The sequence below is a fragment of the Amblyraja radiata genome, chromosome 28, assembly GCF_010909765.2.
Source record: "Amblyraja radiata isolate CabotCenter1 chromosome 28, sAmbRad1.1.pri, whole genome shotgun sequence".
In the NCBI taxonomy this organism is placed as follows: Eukaryota; Metazoa; Chordata; class Chondrichthyes; order Rajiformes; family Rajidae; genus Amblyraja; species Amblyraja radiata.
Window position 1 is genome coordinate 17,383,686 of NC_045983.1, and position 18,827 is coordinate 17,402,512.

Sequence of the window (18,827 nt, forward strand, 5' to 3'; positions counted from 1 at the left end):
GGTTAACTGTATGTTGTAAATGAGTGGTATAATCTTGGGAATGTTGATGAGAACATTGGGAGAATAAAAAGTGGGATTGGTGTAAATGATGACAGATTTTTGGCACGATCTTCCCGTTTCCATGCCTAATCTTTCCATGACTCTATAAAACTAAGTGAATGAATTAAAGATAAATATAGCAAGGTACCAGAAGGAAATGAAGGGTTAAGTTAAAAGTAACCTGTGCTTTGATCTATGTTCTAATTGCAGAAAAGGGAGTAAGTACTAAATTACTCATGAGCTCATCTTAGATACATTTTAGGAACGTTTCCAATTGAGCCAGATTAACTCCTGGTTACTCACGTACTCAAATAACTGCACGCATTCTTTTTGTATACCGTACAAAAGGTATACGCGCACAGGTAGGTAGCCAGGAATTATGCAGCATGACTGCACAGATTCACATGCCCGTGTTGAAGTGGAAGGATGCCAAGCATATAATTAGCAAATCTGACTGAGCTTTTTCCCCTTACGTTAATAATAATTAGGTAACTGTGATGGAACCAAGATATTTATGTCATCAGATGTGTAGGAAAGAACTGCAGATACTGGTTTAAAAGCGAAGGTAGACAAAATGCTGGAGTAACTCAGCGGGACAGGCAGCATCTCTGGAGGGAAAGAATGGGTGATGTTTCGGGTCGAGACCCTTCTTCAGACCCGAAACGTCACCCATTCCTTCTCTCCAGAGATGCTGTCTGTCCCGCTGAGTTACTCCAGGATTTTGTGTCTAGCGTTATGTCATCGGAGTTTGGCTATAAAAGGTAGTCATGCACATATGCACAAGGTAATTATGAATGATAATTTACCTGATCTAAGTATCTGCCAAATATTGATTTGACAGACTAATTGGAAGTTAGTGACTAAGTCTGTAGGGTCACAGTGTTGGGAGAGACAGTAGAAAGAGGGATGGCCACATCGGAGGACCTCAATCAGTGTGGATCAGTAACATCTCCTCCACACTGACGATCAGCATAGGTGCTCCTAAAGGCTGCGTGCTTAACCCTCCAGCTCTACTTTCTTTACACCTACGAGGCGAAGTAACACTCCAATTCCAACTATAAATTCGCCAATGACACCATTGCTGTTGGTCAAATCACAGGTGATGATGAGTCAGCATACAGATGAGAGATTGAACATCTGGTTGAGTGCAGTCGAAACAACAACTTCCGCTCATCGTCAACAAGACCATGAAACTAGTGGGTAGGAAGGAATTGCAGATGCTGGTTTAAACCAAAGCTTTTTGTGTCTACCAAGCAACTAATCAGCAATTTCAGAAAGGGGAAAGAAACAAAAAAAAGGCCAGTTTTCACTGGTGGGTTGGCAGTGAAGTGAGTTAGCAGCTTCAAATTCCTGGACATTAATGTTGCACACGGCCAGTCCTGGGTAGAGTACAAAAGTATAATGATAAAGAAGGCATGCTAGCAACTCCACTTTTAGAAGTTTAAAGAGATTCAGTAAATCTCAAAATACTCCTGTAGATATCCTGTAGAGTATCTCGACTGGCTACATCATGGTCTGGTAAGGCAATTCCAACACACAAGAATGCAAGAGGCTGCAAATAGCATTGGACTTAGCCATGTCCATGGCAGACACAGCCTCCCCACCATTGAAAACATCTACATGAGCCTCTGCATCAAGGCCGTGACATCTATCAACAAGGAACCTCATCATCCGGGTCCCCTTCTCGCTGTTATGATCGGGCAGGAAGTACAGAAGCATTAAATTGTACAGCACCAGGTTCAATTTAATGACTGATTCAACAACATCATTTAAGAGAAAGCATGCTGTAGGATATAGAATACCTGGTTTCCTCCTAGTGGACAAGTGATGTACAATTGCAAATATATTTGCAGTACAACAGTGGCACAACATGATTACATATTAAAGCACTGATGTCCCTTGATAGTTAATAAGGTTAGCTAATTAGAACATACTCTGATTTGTTGCAGTGACAGGAATTTAAGCATAATCCCTCTTATTAACGCATCAAAGTCCATTCGTGGAAGAAAGTAGGTAGGAGAGTCATCTTAAAACTGGGCAGAAATGATAGGGGGCAATATCTATCAGATTACAGATGATCAGATGACTTGAGACTTCAATCTTACCCTGGGAACTATAGCCCCATATCTAAAGTGGAATTCTCAGCAGTAGGGAGCTGGTAAAAATAGCCCACATCTCACATCACTAGCAGACATGCATTAACTGATTAGTACCAGGTAGATGCAATAATAAAAAATTGCAGAGACTGAGACAACCTTCTCAGCTTTACTGTGGCAGAGGGAACCGACAAGATGCGCCATTGTCAAAATGCTGTTAAACACAAACAACACCAATACATGCCTCCTGTGGTGTACTGTTGCTGTTTGTCACAGCAGCGGGATGAAGGACATCTGAACACTGACTGAAAGTTTATTAACGCAGGACCATCACTTTGTCATCCAGGATCATCACTTTAAAACCCACAAGAATCCAGAGTTGGAAACAGTGGTGACCTAGGAAAATGTGGCTATTTAGTCAGACATTATGAAACGAACTTGCAAAAAGCCGTATTCTTGTTCTCTGTGCTCAGCATGCTCTTGGGTTATGCAACCTCAGCACGAATGAATTAAGCACAAAATGATTACACTGCCGAATGAAGCCACAAACCTGGATAACAAAGGAATCATAGAGTGGCTATGGTTGAGAAACACAACTTTTCCATGCTGTAATTGTTATATGGTTAGGTCTACTAGTAGATAGCAACCTACTGGAGGAAGGATAACAGAATATTTCACAAATGTTATTGAAGATAGTTCTCTGAGCATATCTAAGAGCTGAACTGCTAATAATCACCAACATTTTTTTTTTCATTTTCTTTTGGGATCCATCTCTAGATTTAGTCAGGGAATTTTGGAGTGGGGTGTGGCTACATGCACATATATATGCTCAAGAATGGACAATAGACAATAGATGCAGGAGTCGGCCATTCGGCCCTTCGAGCCAGCACCGCCATTCAATGTGATCATGGCAGATCATCCGCAATCAGTACTCCGTTCCTGCCTCCTCCCCAAATCCCCTGACTCCGCTATCTTTAAGAGCCCTATCTAGCTCTCTCTTGAAAGTATCCAGAGAACCGGCCTCCTGAGGCAGAGAATTCCAGACTCGCAACTCTCTGTGAGAAAAAGCGTTTCCTCGTCTCTGTTCTATATGGCTTACCCCTTTTTCTTAAGGTGGAGAGTGAAAGAAGTTGGGTTAATTTTAGATGTGTGATCACTTACAATAGACTTATAATTAGCTCTTTTAGAATTGTCAATATTTTCATAAGGTGCTTGACAGAAATTTGATGTGAACTGAACCAATATGGAGACAGTAGGTCCAGTGAGAAAAGTAAGGAAGAGAAATTGATATTAAGCAGCAGGTTAGAGATGAATGGGTTTAGGAAGCTCAGGGTGTAGACAGGCAATGACATGACTGCCAATTGCGAAAGCGAAAAAGGAAAATGCGTAAAGGCGAGAGCTGCACATTTCAAAGGGCAAGGTTTAACTTTACATCATACTACAAGCAAATACAGTCAATGCTCTAAATACATTTGAGATAATTCATTGCATCAAAAATAAAAAAGGCTCTTCAGTTGTTCCAAGGAATTACTAGTCTTTTTGCATTCAATCAATGCTTTCATTCATGGAGTCACAGAGCATGGAATCAGGCCTTTCGGCCCAAATTGCCCAAGCCAACAAAGATGCCCATCTCCTCTAGTGGCAGTTGTTTGGCCTGTACAAATCTCTTTTAAATGTTATTATAGTGTCGGCCCTCTGGCAGCTTGATTGCCCCTTTGGTTCTTATAAAATCTTTCCCATTTTATTTTAAATCTATGTCCTCTGGTTCTAGATTCCCTCCTCTGGATTCATTCCTCCTGTGCCCCAAGGAATAAAGTCTACCCTGCCCAACCTCTCCCTATAGCTTAGACCCTCAAGTCCAAGCAACGTCCTTGTAAATCTTTGCACTCTTTCGAGCTGAACATCATCTTTCATATAGTAGGGTGACCAGAACTGAACATAAGGTGCAGTGAAATGAATTTCATGTGACTCCAAATTAAAATTGCTCCAAATGCTCAGCAGGTTAAGAAGCTGCTGTGGTGAAAAATGTAATTAAAGTTGTAAGTCTTTGACCTTTCATTAGAACTAGGATTAAAATTAGAAAGAAAGATGGTTTAATTGCAGAGCCTGAAATATAAAAGTCAATGTTTACTAAGAGGTGTATTTGTCTAGTCATGAGATGAACTGTTTCTTATGTTTACAATTGGGCTCCTTGATTCTTACAATGCTTTGATCGGCAGGTTCCCTCTTGGAAGGAATGAAACACTCCCAGTTATGTATGATTGCTATTTATGGTAAATACAGTCTACATTCAGGAACATGTAACAATGAAGCCTCTCCCTTTTAATAGTAGCAATAATTACGTACACCATGGAAGTCCAAGAGAGCTCAATAACTTGAAAGTGCATGGCTTATTGAACCAGTACGATTTATAAGATGCACAGATTGGAGTGGTGAAGTAGGTCACCCTGCCTTGACACCCCGAGTCCAAGCATCCTGGATCATATCCCTTGAGATAGACACAAAATGATGGAGCAACTCAACAGGTCAGACAACATCTCTGGAGAAAAGGAACAGGTGACTTTTCAGCTCGAGATCCTTCCTCAGACTGAGATATCCCTTGGGAAATAGGTTTCATGCTGATCAGGCCTGGTATCCCAGGTTTTACGCAGCTCAATGCCTTATTCCAATAAGCACAGTCTTTCAGGAACCCAGCTGGCAACTGACAAACATTCAGGAGGACCAGTCAAGAAATGAAGAATTAGCAGCTGAAGATTGCCAGGCCGCAGTTGTTATCACCACTAGAATGTGCTAGGTGGCAAATTCAATCAAATATTCCTCACTCATCTATCATTTATGTTAATTCTATATAGGACCGTAGGCTTTATTAGTAGACCAAGGAACTGAATTCTAGAAGCAAGGTGAACTTGACTGCCTTTGACATCAAGACATCATTTGACACAGTGTGATATCACAAAGCCCTGGTAAAACAATGGCATCAGATGAAAACATTTTTAACGGAATCAAACCTTGTACAATGCAAATTGGCTGTGGTTGTTACAGTTTAATCATCCCAGCCACAGATCATCAATGCACGAGCTCCTCAGGGCAATGTCCTGAGCTCAACCATCATCAGTTGCTAAATCAATAACCTTACTCCCATCATAAAATTGTTAATAACCGCACAAAGTTCAAATTAATTTGTGGCTCAACAAAGTAAGCAGCTAGACTGAGCCAATATTTGGGCATGAGCTAATAAGTGATAATTTCATGTCACAAAGTACCCAAGCTCCAACAAGAGTGACACCAACTGCCTATCCTGCGTAAACAATTACTTTAACCGTCGTCAACTCCTCACCATCCTTGAATGGAAACAACTACAACAGCCACATAAATCCTGTGCTCACAAGAGTGGGTCAAAAACTGGGTACATTCTGGCAAGTGAGCTTTCTCCAACCCTCAATGTCTCTCCATCATCCAAACCACAACTGGAATGAAAATGAAAATATAAAACCCTTCATCTACCTCGATGAGTGAAACTTCAATAATATTCTACGTTATCCAAGACTGACTCCAAATTCACCATCCTCATTCCCTCCATCAGTTGCAACTGCGGCTACAGTGCACACCAAAAACGAAGCACACTTTAGGACAAGGGGAACAGGTGCTTGGCAATACCAAGTGCAGCTTTGCCAAGTTGCACACTATCCTTACTTGGAAATATGTCATTGGGTCAAGAGCTTGGAACCGCTTCTCCAATGGCACTGTGGGCATATTTTTACTAGAAGGACTGAAGTTGTTTAAGGTGCCAGTTCACCCTCATCTTCTTAAGGGTACTTAGGGATAGATAATACTGGCCCTGCCAGTAATGCCAAAACACAAAAAAAAAGAAACATAAACCATTATAAGGTACTTGATTAGTCTCAAAGTCTCAAATCAAGTATCGTGGGCAACATACATTAAAAGCATGCCCATGAGAGTGTGCAGAGGAAAAAGATGAGGAAATTAGTTTGATGGAGGAGGATAGATGTGAGAACTGTCCACGTGGCAGAGATCACATCATCCGAAGCGTCACCAATGTAATTGGGAAGAGACTAGACCAAGGGAGAATGGATGATGAAGAAAATTACTTGCATCGTGTAATGCTGGGATCGCTCATTTTAGATCAGTGATCAAGGGGGAAATTAATAAAGTGTTAAAGAGCCTTTGACAGTATGGGAAGGGTGGCAAGCTGCCAACGTAGATATTTTACTATTTTACTTCGTAAATTGATAATATGATGGAAACACAATCATTTCAACAGGGATAAATTTGAAAGCCCACCAGGAAAATGAAGACTAGTAGGCACAATTAGAGAGATGGGATGGGCATGATGGTAAAACAGCACCTTCCACATTGAAAGATTGTGAAACTATAACTGTTCCCAATCTGTGATAAATAGTTGTCCTCCTATCGTTTGACCAGGGAGCAAATCTGCATAAGGCTTCATTAGAATAAAATCTGCTACGGTTCAACAAAGTGAGAGGGCCCGAATGTATCGTTTCTTACCCGCTGGTGTTCTCGGATTCCATCAGTTATGGACACAATGGCAAGTGGCAACAGCCGTTCACACATGACCTGAAATAGATGGGGAGAACAATGAATACACTAAAGACAGGGTCTGAGAACAGAATGAGCAGCATAGAAAGAGCCATATTGAGGATGTTGCAAGTAGATCTTGTACTGGAAACGTGCAATGGAACTGCCCGTCAACATACCATGAAGGTAATTGCACAGTTCTGGACGGGCTTGGGCTCATGAGAAATATTGCTAGCTCTCAGTAAAATGCTCCCGTCATGGGATTGTTGTAACACTGAAGGTGGCCCTTCCCACCTACAAAGGCTTTTAGTAGTACAATCCATTACATCCCATTTCCTTGCTCCTCCCTCAAAACTCTGCAAAGTTTTAATCCAATTCCGTTTTGAAAGTCCTGACTGTACTATCACCACCTGCGTATGCAGCGAATCACGATTGTCCCGAGAGAGAAATGTTTTCTCACACTAGTCTAACTCCATCATATCTTTGGGCCAACATTATAAATGTATTCTAATTGGTTCTTCATCTATCAGCTGATGCGAGCCACTTCCTTGTTTACCCCACTAAACCAGTCATGATTTTATACATCTTTATTAATTCTCAAAATATAAACATTAATGTTAAAATGCAAATATATGTTTAATGTACCACATGTTAGTAAAGGGAGATCACTGGCTCCTGGTCTACTGAATACTTAAGGGCCTGTCCCACGAGCATGCGACTCCATGCGGCAAGCGCGACCTAACGTGGTCGCTTGAGCCGTACGGCCTCCGTGGCTGGTCCCACTTCGATCGCCGGAGCCATATGGAGTTGTGCGGAGCTGGTCTCGACATCGCGCGGGGCTCCGAAAAACTGACCGTGTTCATAAATTCCACGCGGTAACGGCCAGCCGGCCCGCAGCCGCCTCGACGCCGTACGCACCGCCTCGACGGGCGTGCGCAGCGTCTTGACGCCGTACGCAGCATCTTGACGCCGTACGCCATGTGCGAACCTCCCGCGGTCTTCGCTCCAACTTCACGTCACTCACTCGACCTCCGCGCGGCCCCCGCTTCCGGTTTGGTCGGGCTCGCCGCATGCAGGCGCATGCTGGTGGGACTGGCCCTGTACGGGGATCACTCAACCTCCGCGCGGCCCCCGCTTCCGGTTTGGTCGCGCTTGCCGCATGCAGGTCGCATGCTCGTGGGACAGGCCCTTTACATACGAACCAGTTCCCATAATGTTAAATTCAAACATCCAACATATGTACATACATTGATTCCTACAAAAAGCAGAACTAGTTTCCTCTCTCTCCCTCTCCAGTTTTAGTAATTGTTCATTCATATCAGTTTTATTTGTTTTTCATGCCATTCACAACTATACTGTGAAGGTGTGATTACCATATCATGTGATTTTTGTGTATTTTCCCGTCACAGACAAAATCAATGACTGTAAAAACAAAATCTGCTCCTTACCAGTCAATGACTATATAATAACAATTTCAGTGAATCAAGAAAAGGTTAAAGAGTGCATTGGAATCATTGCCCCAGTGAGTTGAAAAGGACAGGAAAAGGTGCCGGACAATTAAAAGGGCTCAGGATACTACACATGAGTAAACTTAAAAGTATGGAATGGGGTCCTTGGTGAGCTTACGAGTGCAGAACTAGGACACCCATGATTTCAAAGGGTACCCAGGAAACAGAATCAAGTGAGCCAGACCCTAAACCATCAGGATCTCCAAAAAACAGGAGAATGGAAAACTTAGTCTTACTGTATTAAAAGGTTGCACAATGGGAGTCAGTATATATTTTTGTAGAAAGCAACAATCACATTTCCTCTATGTCCTCCGTGCATCTTACAGAAACTGATCAAGCTAATCTGCACAAACCAAATTTCCGCTGACAAGATGTTCGTCTAAATTTACTGCAAATTATCTGCTCCACAGTATGTTCACAGTCAGGCTGAGGACAGATGGACAGCATGGTGTGAGGCAGATTCACAATGGGATGCACTTACACTTCAGATACCACATGGAATATTTATGCAGCCAAGGCAGGAACCTCTTTGAAGTAGACTGGTATTTAAGGAGGGGAGGGGGTCGAGGGAAACTTTTAAAATCTCTTCCCTTGACGGAGATGCAAGTTTTTCTGTATTGTATCTCCGTCTGCACTGTGGCCTTGACATCGTGGAGCTGGTGGTCCCTTTGTTAGGGATCGACTGTGGGAGCTCCAACCACAGGAGCTTCGACCGTCCCGATCGCAGGAGCTCCGATCGCCCTGTTACAGGAGCTTCGATCACAGAGTGCGGGAGCTTCGAATGCCCCGACTGCAGATGTTTCGATCGCCCCGACCGCGGGGGAAAAGGAGGAAGAAGATAAAAGTTATTTGTCTTCCATCACAGTGGAGAATGTGAGGTTGCCGAAAAGCAAGATGGACGTGCTGCCTGCGCTGGTGGGGACTCGGAGGGATTGCCATGAGTGCAGTGATCTTGGTGTTTGCGGGGACATCGCGCCATGGGGACATCCCAGAGTCTGGTGCGAGTGTGGACGGCTTTCTGAATGTTCGGGCGGACAGGCACTGCAGAGAGAACAACAGCGGTCGGTACAACTCTGGTCACATCACAGTGAAGTAGAGTGTGTGTGGCCTGAACATTGGACTGATGGCTGTGGGCCTCAGCTTATGTTGTGTGCCCTAGGGGTTCTCACGCGCCGCTGTGGTGGCTGTTTATGTTTAATCTTTATGTAGTTTTGTATCTTGTTGCTTTTTTTGGTATGACTGTATGGTAAATCAAATTTCACTGTACCTCGCTCGATACATGTGATAATAAAGGACCATTGAACTGTTGAAAAATCTATGTATTGATATGGGGAAGGGACACATTCTTGAACTGTTGGGATCAAATGGATTCTTGCATCATAAACTGGAGAGCATGCATTATGAATTATGAATATCTTCCCTGTTTGATCATGAGCAGGCTCAGTTTGGTGCAAGAGTCAATAAAGGTACCAATTACAAAGTAATCAAGTAGAAAGATCCAAGTTCGGGTAACCCATCCTGAATCAGATGACAGGCTAATTTTTGCCCCAATCTCCATTGATTGGGACTTGCAGACATACAAAGCATGTTGGTCCAGACTAGGATGGGATTAGACAATGCGGGCTTTCCCATTCATATATCATAATTATCAGTCTACTTCCATATCAAACAGTGTGCTTTTCAGGCACAATAAAGCACCTAGACCGGCTAATCAAAACAAAGCCTGAAAACTGAACCTGTGTTCAATTGGCTGGTCACAGTTTTGGTCATTAGGTAATTAATGAACTCAATTCAATATTTATTACATGTCATTTGAACCTCAGTGAGGCTCAAACGAAACTCCGTTTCCACAGCCATACAAACAAAGACAATATCCTACAGACATACACACAATTCAATTTACAAAAACATCCATCACAGTGAACCCACTGTGATGGAAGGCAAAGTCTTTTCTCTCCCCTGATCTCCATATCTCTCCCGATGTCGAAGCCCCAGACGGGCAATGATAAGTCCCACGGCCATTTTAGGCCGCGCGGGGCGATGTACGGCCCCGCTCCCGGTCTAAATGTCACAAAGTTGGAGCCCCCGGCGGGCGCTGGAATGTCCCACGGCCATTAAAGCCGCGCCGGGCGATGTACGGCCCCGCTCCGGGACGTTCCAACCCCGCGACACGGGCTAGAGAAGTCGCGTTGCGGGAGCTCCGGAAAGCGGTCTCTCCACCCGGACCCGCGAGCTCCCGATACCCCGACAGTCCACCGGACCTGCGGCTGCAGCTGGAGCCTCCGAACTACATGGTCGGGCCGCAGCAGCGAGTCACCACCGTTCCCCACGCTCCGATGCCGGCCAGCCCCACGATGGTAAGTCCGTAGCTCCGCAGGCTCCGTGACTGGAGCCTCCAGGTCGTTCAGGCTGGAGGCTGCTCCACGGTGCTAGGCCCCAACGACAACGGAGACCCGACAGGAAAAAGGTCGGGTCTCACGTACAGGGAAGAGATTTTAAAAGGTTTCCCCCTTCCCCCCACATATACACAGTTAAAAACACTATTAAAAAACACAAACAACTACATTTAACTAGACAAAAAATAAAAAAAAGACAGACAGGCTGTAGGGGCCGCTGCAACAGTGAGTCGCGCCGCCACCAAATAGGCAGCAAGTCATGCAAACATGTGCCCGTCATAGGCATCGATACTTTTAGAGGGAGGAATGGACAGGGAGCAGAGGAAACATTTCACTAAGCCCAAGTATTCTTTTCACAGCATAGTTTGCAGCACACCTTTACTTAAAATTCAAGCTCCTTTTCACTTACCGGGAAACGACTGAAGAGATTACTGAACATGGATCCGGTTAGGGAACACTTCCGCCTGGTCATAAACCGCGTCAGGGCCCCCTGATAAAGTTCAGTCACTTTCTTCATATCCATGTTTCCGAATGAATCAACCTGCAACAAATGGACATCAGGTTAAATCTGATCACACCAGATTGTCCACTAATAGAACCAGGAAAAATGCAAATCAAAAATAATTATTTTTACATTGAATTTTTGACGAAACAAGTTGCATTTTCCCCCAACATCAATTGATGTATTAATGGATGAGGAAGTTCTCCAGCCTCATCCCCATTTGCTCCCCTTCCCAAGCCAATTGACTTCTTTAGTTTAGAGATACAGTATGGAAACAGGCCCCTCGGCTCACCCAGTCTGCACTGACCATCGATCACCCGTACACTGCCCAACACACTAGGGACAATTTACAGAAGCCAATTAAGCCACAAACCTGCATGTCTTTGGAATGTGGGAGGAAACTGGAGCACCTGGAGGAAACAGGGAGAATGTACAAACTCCCATCAGACATCTCCCAGTCAGGATCGAACCCGGCTCTCTGGTGCGGTAAGGCAGCAACTTAACCGGTGCGCTACTGTGCCGCCAATTGCATTTAGTTGACTGACATGGTCAATATCCTTGCCCTCTCAGTATTGCAGTGGCTCCTCCCCTAAAGAGTGAGCTGGCTTTCCCTCTTCCTACAGTAAATGATAGAACCCTGTTCAGCATGTCTACCCACACCCCCACTTGTACTGAGACAGATGGCGAGGCAAGGGTTACAGGTGAGCATGTTGTACCACATTATCCGATTTACAACTGGGCTTTAACTAGCAATTACATGACAATGACAATTACATGCAGTTAATTGCTCACCATCCATTACACGTTTATTTGGAGAAAAGACTGAAGCGCAGCCAGTAAGGAAACCTGGTCACTCATGTGTGCAACACACTTGGGTATTCCACACTCTGCAGTGTGCAAGCTGTTTGGAACAGCAAAGGTAAGCTACAGATCTTTGGAGATCAAAGTGCTGGAGTAACTCAGCAGCTCTGGCATCATGGATAAGAGACATTTTGGATCAGGACCCATCTTCAGACATTACCAGGAGAACTTAAGGGGATAAAGCCGGCGAGGAGAGGGATGTCGGTTCGCAGGCCTAGCCGGTTGAGGGCGACAGAAGAGGCTCGGCAGCAGCCTGGGGCTAATCAGGATCGGGAGCTGTTCCAATACATCGAGCGCGTGGACCGGACCTTGGACTTTTTGTAAATGGCGCCAAATTATGGAGACTCGTGTATGTCACAACCTTCACTTGGGCAAGAAAGACCAAATCATTAGTTCGCAGAGCCTTTCTTGGAGCAGACTCCTTATTATAGGCAAGCCAGCAGCACCGCATAACAGACACATTTAGGAAACTGAGCTTGCTTGCACCAAAACAGTGCGAGTAGTGGTCTCCGAGTCAAAAGGTTAAAGTTCAAGTCCCACCCCAGACTTCAGCAGGCCAACACTCCAGTACAGTACAAGATATTCTTCTGTACTATACTGTCAAGACTGCCAGAAGCTCTTTTTTTGAACAAGATGTTAAATCTCATCTGCTGCATTAGAGTCATAGAGTGATAGTGTGGAAGCAGGTGCTTCGGCCCAACTTGCCCACACTGGCCAACAATGTCCCAGCCACACCATATCCCTCCAAACCTGTCCTATTCATGTCTGTTTCTTAAACAATGGGATAGTCCCAGCCTCAACTACCTCCTCTGGCAGCTTGTTCCATACATCCACCACCCTATGTGTGAAAAAGTTACCCCTCGGATTCCTATTAAATCTTTTCCCCCTCACCTTGAACCTATGTCCTCTGGTCCACGATTCCCCTACTCTTGGCAAGAGACTCTGTGCATCTACCTGATGTATTCCTCTCATGATTTTGTACACCACTATAATATTCCTCTCATCCTCCTGCGCTCCACGGAATAGAGGCCCAGCCTACTCAAATTCTCCCTATAGCTCACACCCTCTAGTCCTGGCAACATCCTCGTAAATCTTTTCTGAACCTTTTCAAGCTTGGCAATATCTTTCCTATAACATGGTGCCCAGAACAGAACACAATATTCTAAATGCCGTCTCACCAACGTCTTATACAACTGCAATATGACCTTCCAACTTCTATACTCAATACTCTGACTGATGGAAGGCCAAAGTGCCAAAAGCTTTTTTAACCACATAAAGGCTTGTTTCCCTGATTAAACTCTCTCTCTCAACTAACATTACTAAAACATATTTCCTGGTCATTATCCATTGTGGAATTTTGCTGAGTGTGAATTGACAGCCATTCTTCCTCCATTGTAACGGAGTTCATGTCAAAAAGGCAATTCAGTAGCTGGGAACATTCTGGAATGGATATGAAAGACAATATATAAACGAAAATATTTTTTCCATTCAATATTCAGTAATGAGCTGATGGGAACAATTAACACTTCAATCGGGATGTGCTGAAAATAAAAGTAATTTCCCTTTAGATTTAAGTTGAAGGGTAGAGCATGCTGTTTATCTACAGTGGCCAGTTACTGTTCATTTACACTGAGGAACTAATCAGTTATTGGGTCCTGCATGGTGAGGTTTAGAATCAATCACACTGTGCAAGATTATCTGATACCGTACCACCACAAATTGAAATCTCCTGAATTGGAAGGAAGTAGTACGCTGTGAATAAACAGCAGGATTGAAGGACAATCGGTAAATAATTATCCTCTTGGAAACGTGCACAGTGAAACACTGCACCATCAAACCCCAAATCCACAAGAATCATTTTGCAAAAAGCAAAAAAAAGAGCATCGCTGATTCAGGCTGTTATAGACATCACCCATGCTCACTGACGTATGAGAAAAATCTCTCTTCATCCACACGTGCATGGCCAAGACAAAAAAGGGGGAAGATTTCTGTGTTTGAGACACACAAAACACATCTGCACAGGCAAGCAGCTGTGAAAGGAAAATTACAGGCTCCATCAAATTTCTGCACTGGTGTTATGTTGGAAATTACGAGGTAAGGCTTGTATATATACTTTCAGAGATGAAATTGAGAGCTAGATGTGGAATAACGATTAACTTCAGGTCAATGCCCCTTGCTTTGTTACTGAGAAGCACTGCGGGGCTTGACAAGGCAGATATGCAGCTGATCTTTGCTGTGGCTGGGGTGCCTGAAGGAGGTTGTGGTGGGAGAGGGGAAGGTGAGAGGGAATAATTAGTAGCTCCATCCAGAGAAGAGAAGAATATTCTTCAGTGTAGTGAATTTTGGAAATCTCCACCCAAGAGACTGTGGAGGTTCAGCTGCAGAGTACATTCAAGACAGTAACATTGCCTATTCTTTTCCCTCCACAGAAGCAGCCTGGCACGCATTTGCAGTCTCGTGTCTCCGTCAACCAATTAATGTTAACATCTGTGGGACCCTACAGTAACTCTCACCACTGGCGTTCAGTCAGAGAGAGAATGAGGGATAATTTGAGAGTCTGCTAGAGTGGAGGGAGTGGGCACAAGAGGGAAAAATAATAAATGTGTAAAATTGCGCATTTATCGCACCCTAACACCAATACTTTACACAATCAACTTTGATGTAATATTTTAGTATACATCTTGGAGTTTTGGATTGTTAAGTGATTGGTAGGGTATTGATTTGTACGTCCTTGCACTTGTGGAGCAAGAGCTCATGTACACCAAATTTCATCAACTTTTGACTCAGGGTGGTTTTAAGGTACAAACCATGTGCAGTTCCCTCTCATCATCCTTTTCCTCTCAGCCGATGTCAATAAAATCTAGCCCCTTCCCATTACTTCATCTTCGTCCAGGCCGCTACACTTTATAAAAGTTTGAAAATCAGATCAGTAGTTTTTTGTGCACATGGGATTATCTTGCGATTTACTTTGCTTCATTCTCCTCAATTTAAAGGTGTCTCATCTAAATCGGGTGCATAAAGGAAGGAAGAGAATTAAATGGTCTCATCAACTCCTTGATGAGTCTTGCCTTCGTGAGGCTCCTTTCACAATGTTCCAAGTGGCCTTATAGTCTGTTATATACTCAATGCAACTGAGCCCACGAGTTCACTTAGAGCGACAAGGCAGCCAAATGGCAGCTGTTGGAAAAAAGAAATTGTACACGGGAAGTGGAAATTGTTCCTGGCTTTTGAATTAATGTACCATTAGGCCAGAAAGCCTTCTTTCAATTGTGCAATGGCTGACTTATGGTTTTCTAATGTATTTTTGGGTGCTAGAGATCGGAACATTCTTTCCCCCACACTTCTCATTTCTCACCTAAAGAGGTATAGATTTTTAAATATGAGCAACTATGCTTGCATGTTTTACATAAATCATTACAGCTCTTATTGGATTGTTATTGGCTGTTGGTAGCGTGAATGGTGCCAATCTGATGAACACTTCAAGCAAACATTACAAGTATCACTAGTAGCTGATTGGCAATACAAATTTGATTCACGTACCTGCCCAGTTTCAGCTTTTCCCCCCTTTTCAGTCTTGTCAGTTATTGCTGGGTTGATTGCTTTTCCTTTCAGAACTCTGAGGAGATAAAGGGCTCCACTGCCAAGCACAAATAATAAGATTGTTAGGGATAACCATGTCATGCAAAACCACCTCAACCTGACTCTCTAATCATGACAATAAACCAACTTTTGGCTATTAGAAATACAACTGACATTAGTGTTGATAGAAAATGTACAGTAAACACTTGCATTAATGCACTGCCTTTCACAACCGCTGAATGGCTCCATAAACCTTCAGCCAAATAGAGTATCTTTGAAGTGTATGCACCGTTGCAACTCAAGCTCCTGTGAACAGCAATTTGAAAATAGCTTGAGAAAGTTTTTTTCTGAAGTGATGTTTGTCGAGGGATAAATGTTGAGCAGAGAGACCTCTTGCAATGTTTTTCACGATGTGTGGGCCTTTACTTAGTCTGAAAGAGCAGGCTGTGGCTGTATTTACCATTTAAATCAAAAGAAAGCACCCTCAGGCACAACAACATTCCTACAGAACCACACTGGATTGCCAGCCTGGAGATTTGCTCTTTCAAGTGGGACTTTGACCCATATAACCTTCATTCCCGAGAGCATGATGTCCTCGAGCCACAGCTGACATGGAGGTTAAAAGGGTGAAACCAGGTGATGGGTTCACACATTTCCCAAAGAATGAAAGTATTTCAGGGGCAGGATGTGTATGCGGCCCACAGTAATCTGTGGTAGAGATTCACCTTTCATGCAGTGATCAGCTGAGAGATCACTGGTCACATTTTTGAGAGCACAAGCTAGTAAATTGGCAAACACAAGCTGCCGACAGGTAAGTTGCCAATGGCTCCCAAATACTGCCATCTTGGAAAGGTGTCGCATAATCTACTCAGTTAACCCAAACCAACCAAAAAGCAGAAAAAAGTGTGGGCCTGGTCTGGAAATTTGGCATCAGAAAGCATAACTAGAACACTCTGCACAGGAACACAGTGCTTGTATATTGTGCAGTGCATCACCTCAGCGTCCTGCAGCTACACAGTACATAGATGTGCATGGACTGTGACTGGGACCTATTGCCACAATGCCTAAGCCCACATTATTCACCTGCCATTCAGCAGGATCCTGTGCAAGGGAAAAAAGATTAGGCACAATTTCAGTCTCCAAGCTCACACAGACCCGCCAAACCCTCATCACACCCAATGCAAAAATCCCACTGTCTACTGGGGAAATAGTAACCAACACCCATGCTGTGATTACTAACTCTTATCTCACCAGGGACTAATTTACTGTTGTGTTGTGTCTTTAAAAAAAATACTGTTTTCTAACATGCAAATACTGATTCTGTTCTATTCTGTTCTGTAGTTTTTGCACAATCCACAGGCATTGCTACTTTCATTTCACTGCACATCTTGTATGTGTATGTGACAAATAAAGTTGACTTGACTTGACTTAACCCACTACCTAGATGACAAGTACAGCAGGTCCTACCCAATGCAAAGAACAAACACATCATCACTGAATTGACTGGGTCTGTCATCTCCCGGACCAACAGATAACCATCTATAGAATCCACAGGCATCAAGGAGAACAAGGCACCCTGCTCCATGAATATAAGAGGCTTGTTGGCTCAAAGTCCCAAACCATGGAACATATCACATCAACCTGCTAGTTAAGATCTGTTGTAAGAGGCATCTCAGTTATCCATTTATCCATCTTTGGGGGACCTTGAGTGGATCAACAGGTTGGACATCCAAAGATGAGCTTTATGAGTGGAAGACCCATTGGTCTCTGAAATGTTTCTGTACGTGGACAATGCTCCGTTCTCAAACAATGGACAGGAAATTGGAACAAAAATGGTTCCTTACTATAATTAAACCTGCTCCAAAGCAAGCTAAGCTCCAACACAAAATCATTCAAGAGCTTTTACAAAATTTTGACTCTGGTAAAGACAGAAGTCGATTTTATTGTAATCACTAAGCAGTAACTAGTCAGAAGATTGAGGGTTCACGAACTACCCAGATACTCGTGCAACTCCACCCCAAAGCAGCACGTCTGTCCTCTATTTCTGCACTGAGGATTTCTTCAACTGGATGGGTGCAAATGATTTTAAAGAGCAGAGAAATTGAAATCCTTCTTGAGCCAATCTATATCCTTGAAGTAAAGTCATGAAACAGCATTTTAGGGCATTTACTAATTTCTGTGATATTACTGGCGGGAAATAAGCTGCGAATTTTCTACACCGTGGCGGGAACCGCACTTAAAAGAAAACTTTGCTCAATCTGAAGTACTTTGGGATGTCTTGGAATACTGGCAGGTGTTATGGAAATACAAGTCCTTCTAGTTACAAAAAAGCATTTGTTACTTTTCTCTTTTGAAAAGATGTTGACATACAAACAAAATCCTAAACAAGCAGTTCAGTCCCATCTTTCAGCCTGTGAAACTACCTGTCCACACCACCCTGCAGCCTCGACCACCCTGCCTGTGATCTCTGTTGTGTAACACACGCTACCTGAAACAGTAAAGTGATACTGAAGAATCTGATTGCTTGGAGGCTCGAGACACCAATCGCTCCATCAACATGTGCAAATCTTCCTTCATCTCGGAGATGTTTTGGCAGTAGGACTTGGCTTTGCAGAGCTGATTCCTGCAGATCAACAGATTTCTACGTGAAGATGTTTAACTAAATTGTAGGAAATTTACAGATGACAGGGAGACATGACAAAACCTACACGATCAAGTTAAATATAGCAGAGGTGGGCAATTTAATCTGCTCTGGACCCCACCCGATTCTTTCAATTAATTATCCTGACACAGGAGGTCATTCATCCTACTGGGTTCATGCTGACTTAGAGCAAAGCAAATGATTGGTCCCATACCCCTTTGTCTTATTTCTATACTCTTAACTTATTCTTCACCATATGCCCATTAATTACCCTCAATTTCTTTTCTACTTACCTTTATCAAGTAATATACAGGGTACTTGCAATTAACCTTCCAGCACGTCCTGAGATATGATAAGAAACCACCGCACCCAAGGGAAACCTACATGGTCATAGGAAAATATACAAACTCCAGCAATGGATTAACCAAGGTCAGGATCAACTCTGGGTCCCTGGAGAGTCTGGGGCAGCAGCAGTAATTGTGGTTGCCAGGGGTCATGGGGAGAAGGCATGAGAATGGGGTTAAGAGGGATTGATGGGCCGAATGGCCTAATTCTGCTCCTATCACATGAACTAATGCCACCGTCAACTGAAAGAGCTTTCAGTTAGCTGTCACTAATTTTCTGCCACACTTCCATTCTGACCTCTGT

At 43.5% G+C, this 18,827-nt stretch overlaps 1 protein-coding gene across 1 annotated transcript in view; it reads right to left on the reverse strand.

Moving 5' to 3' along the window:
- Positions 1-18,827, reverse strand: part of mybbp1a (MYB binding protein 1a) — a 68,802-nt gene that overhangs the window by 15,495 nt on the left and 34,480 nt on the right. The window contains exons 20-23 of the mRNA XM_033045941.1: positions 18,027-18,161; positions 15,500-15,596; positions 11,006-11,137; positions 6,663-6,731 (exon numbers count right to left, since the gene is read on the reverse strand). Coding sequence (XP_032901832.1) covers positions 6,663-6,731; positions 11,006-11,137; positions 15,500-15,596; positions 18,027-18,161 — 433 coding nt within the window. The remainder of the gene's footprint in view (positions 1-6,662; positions 6,732-11,005; positions 11,138-15,499; positions 15,597-18,026; positions 18,162-18,827) is intronic.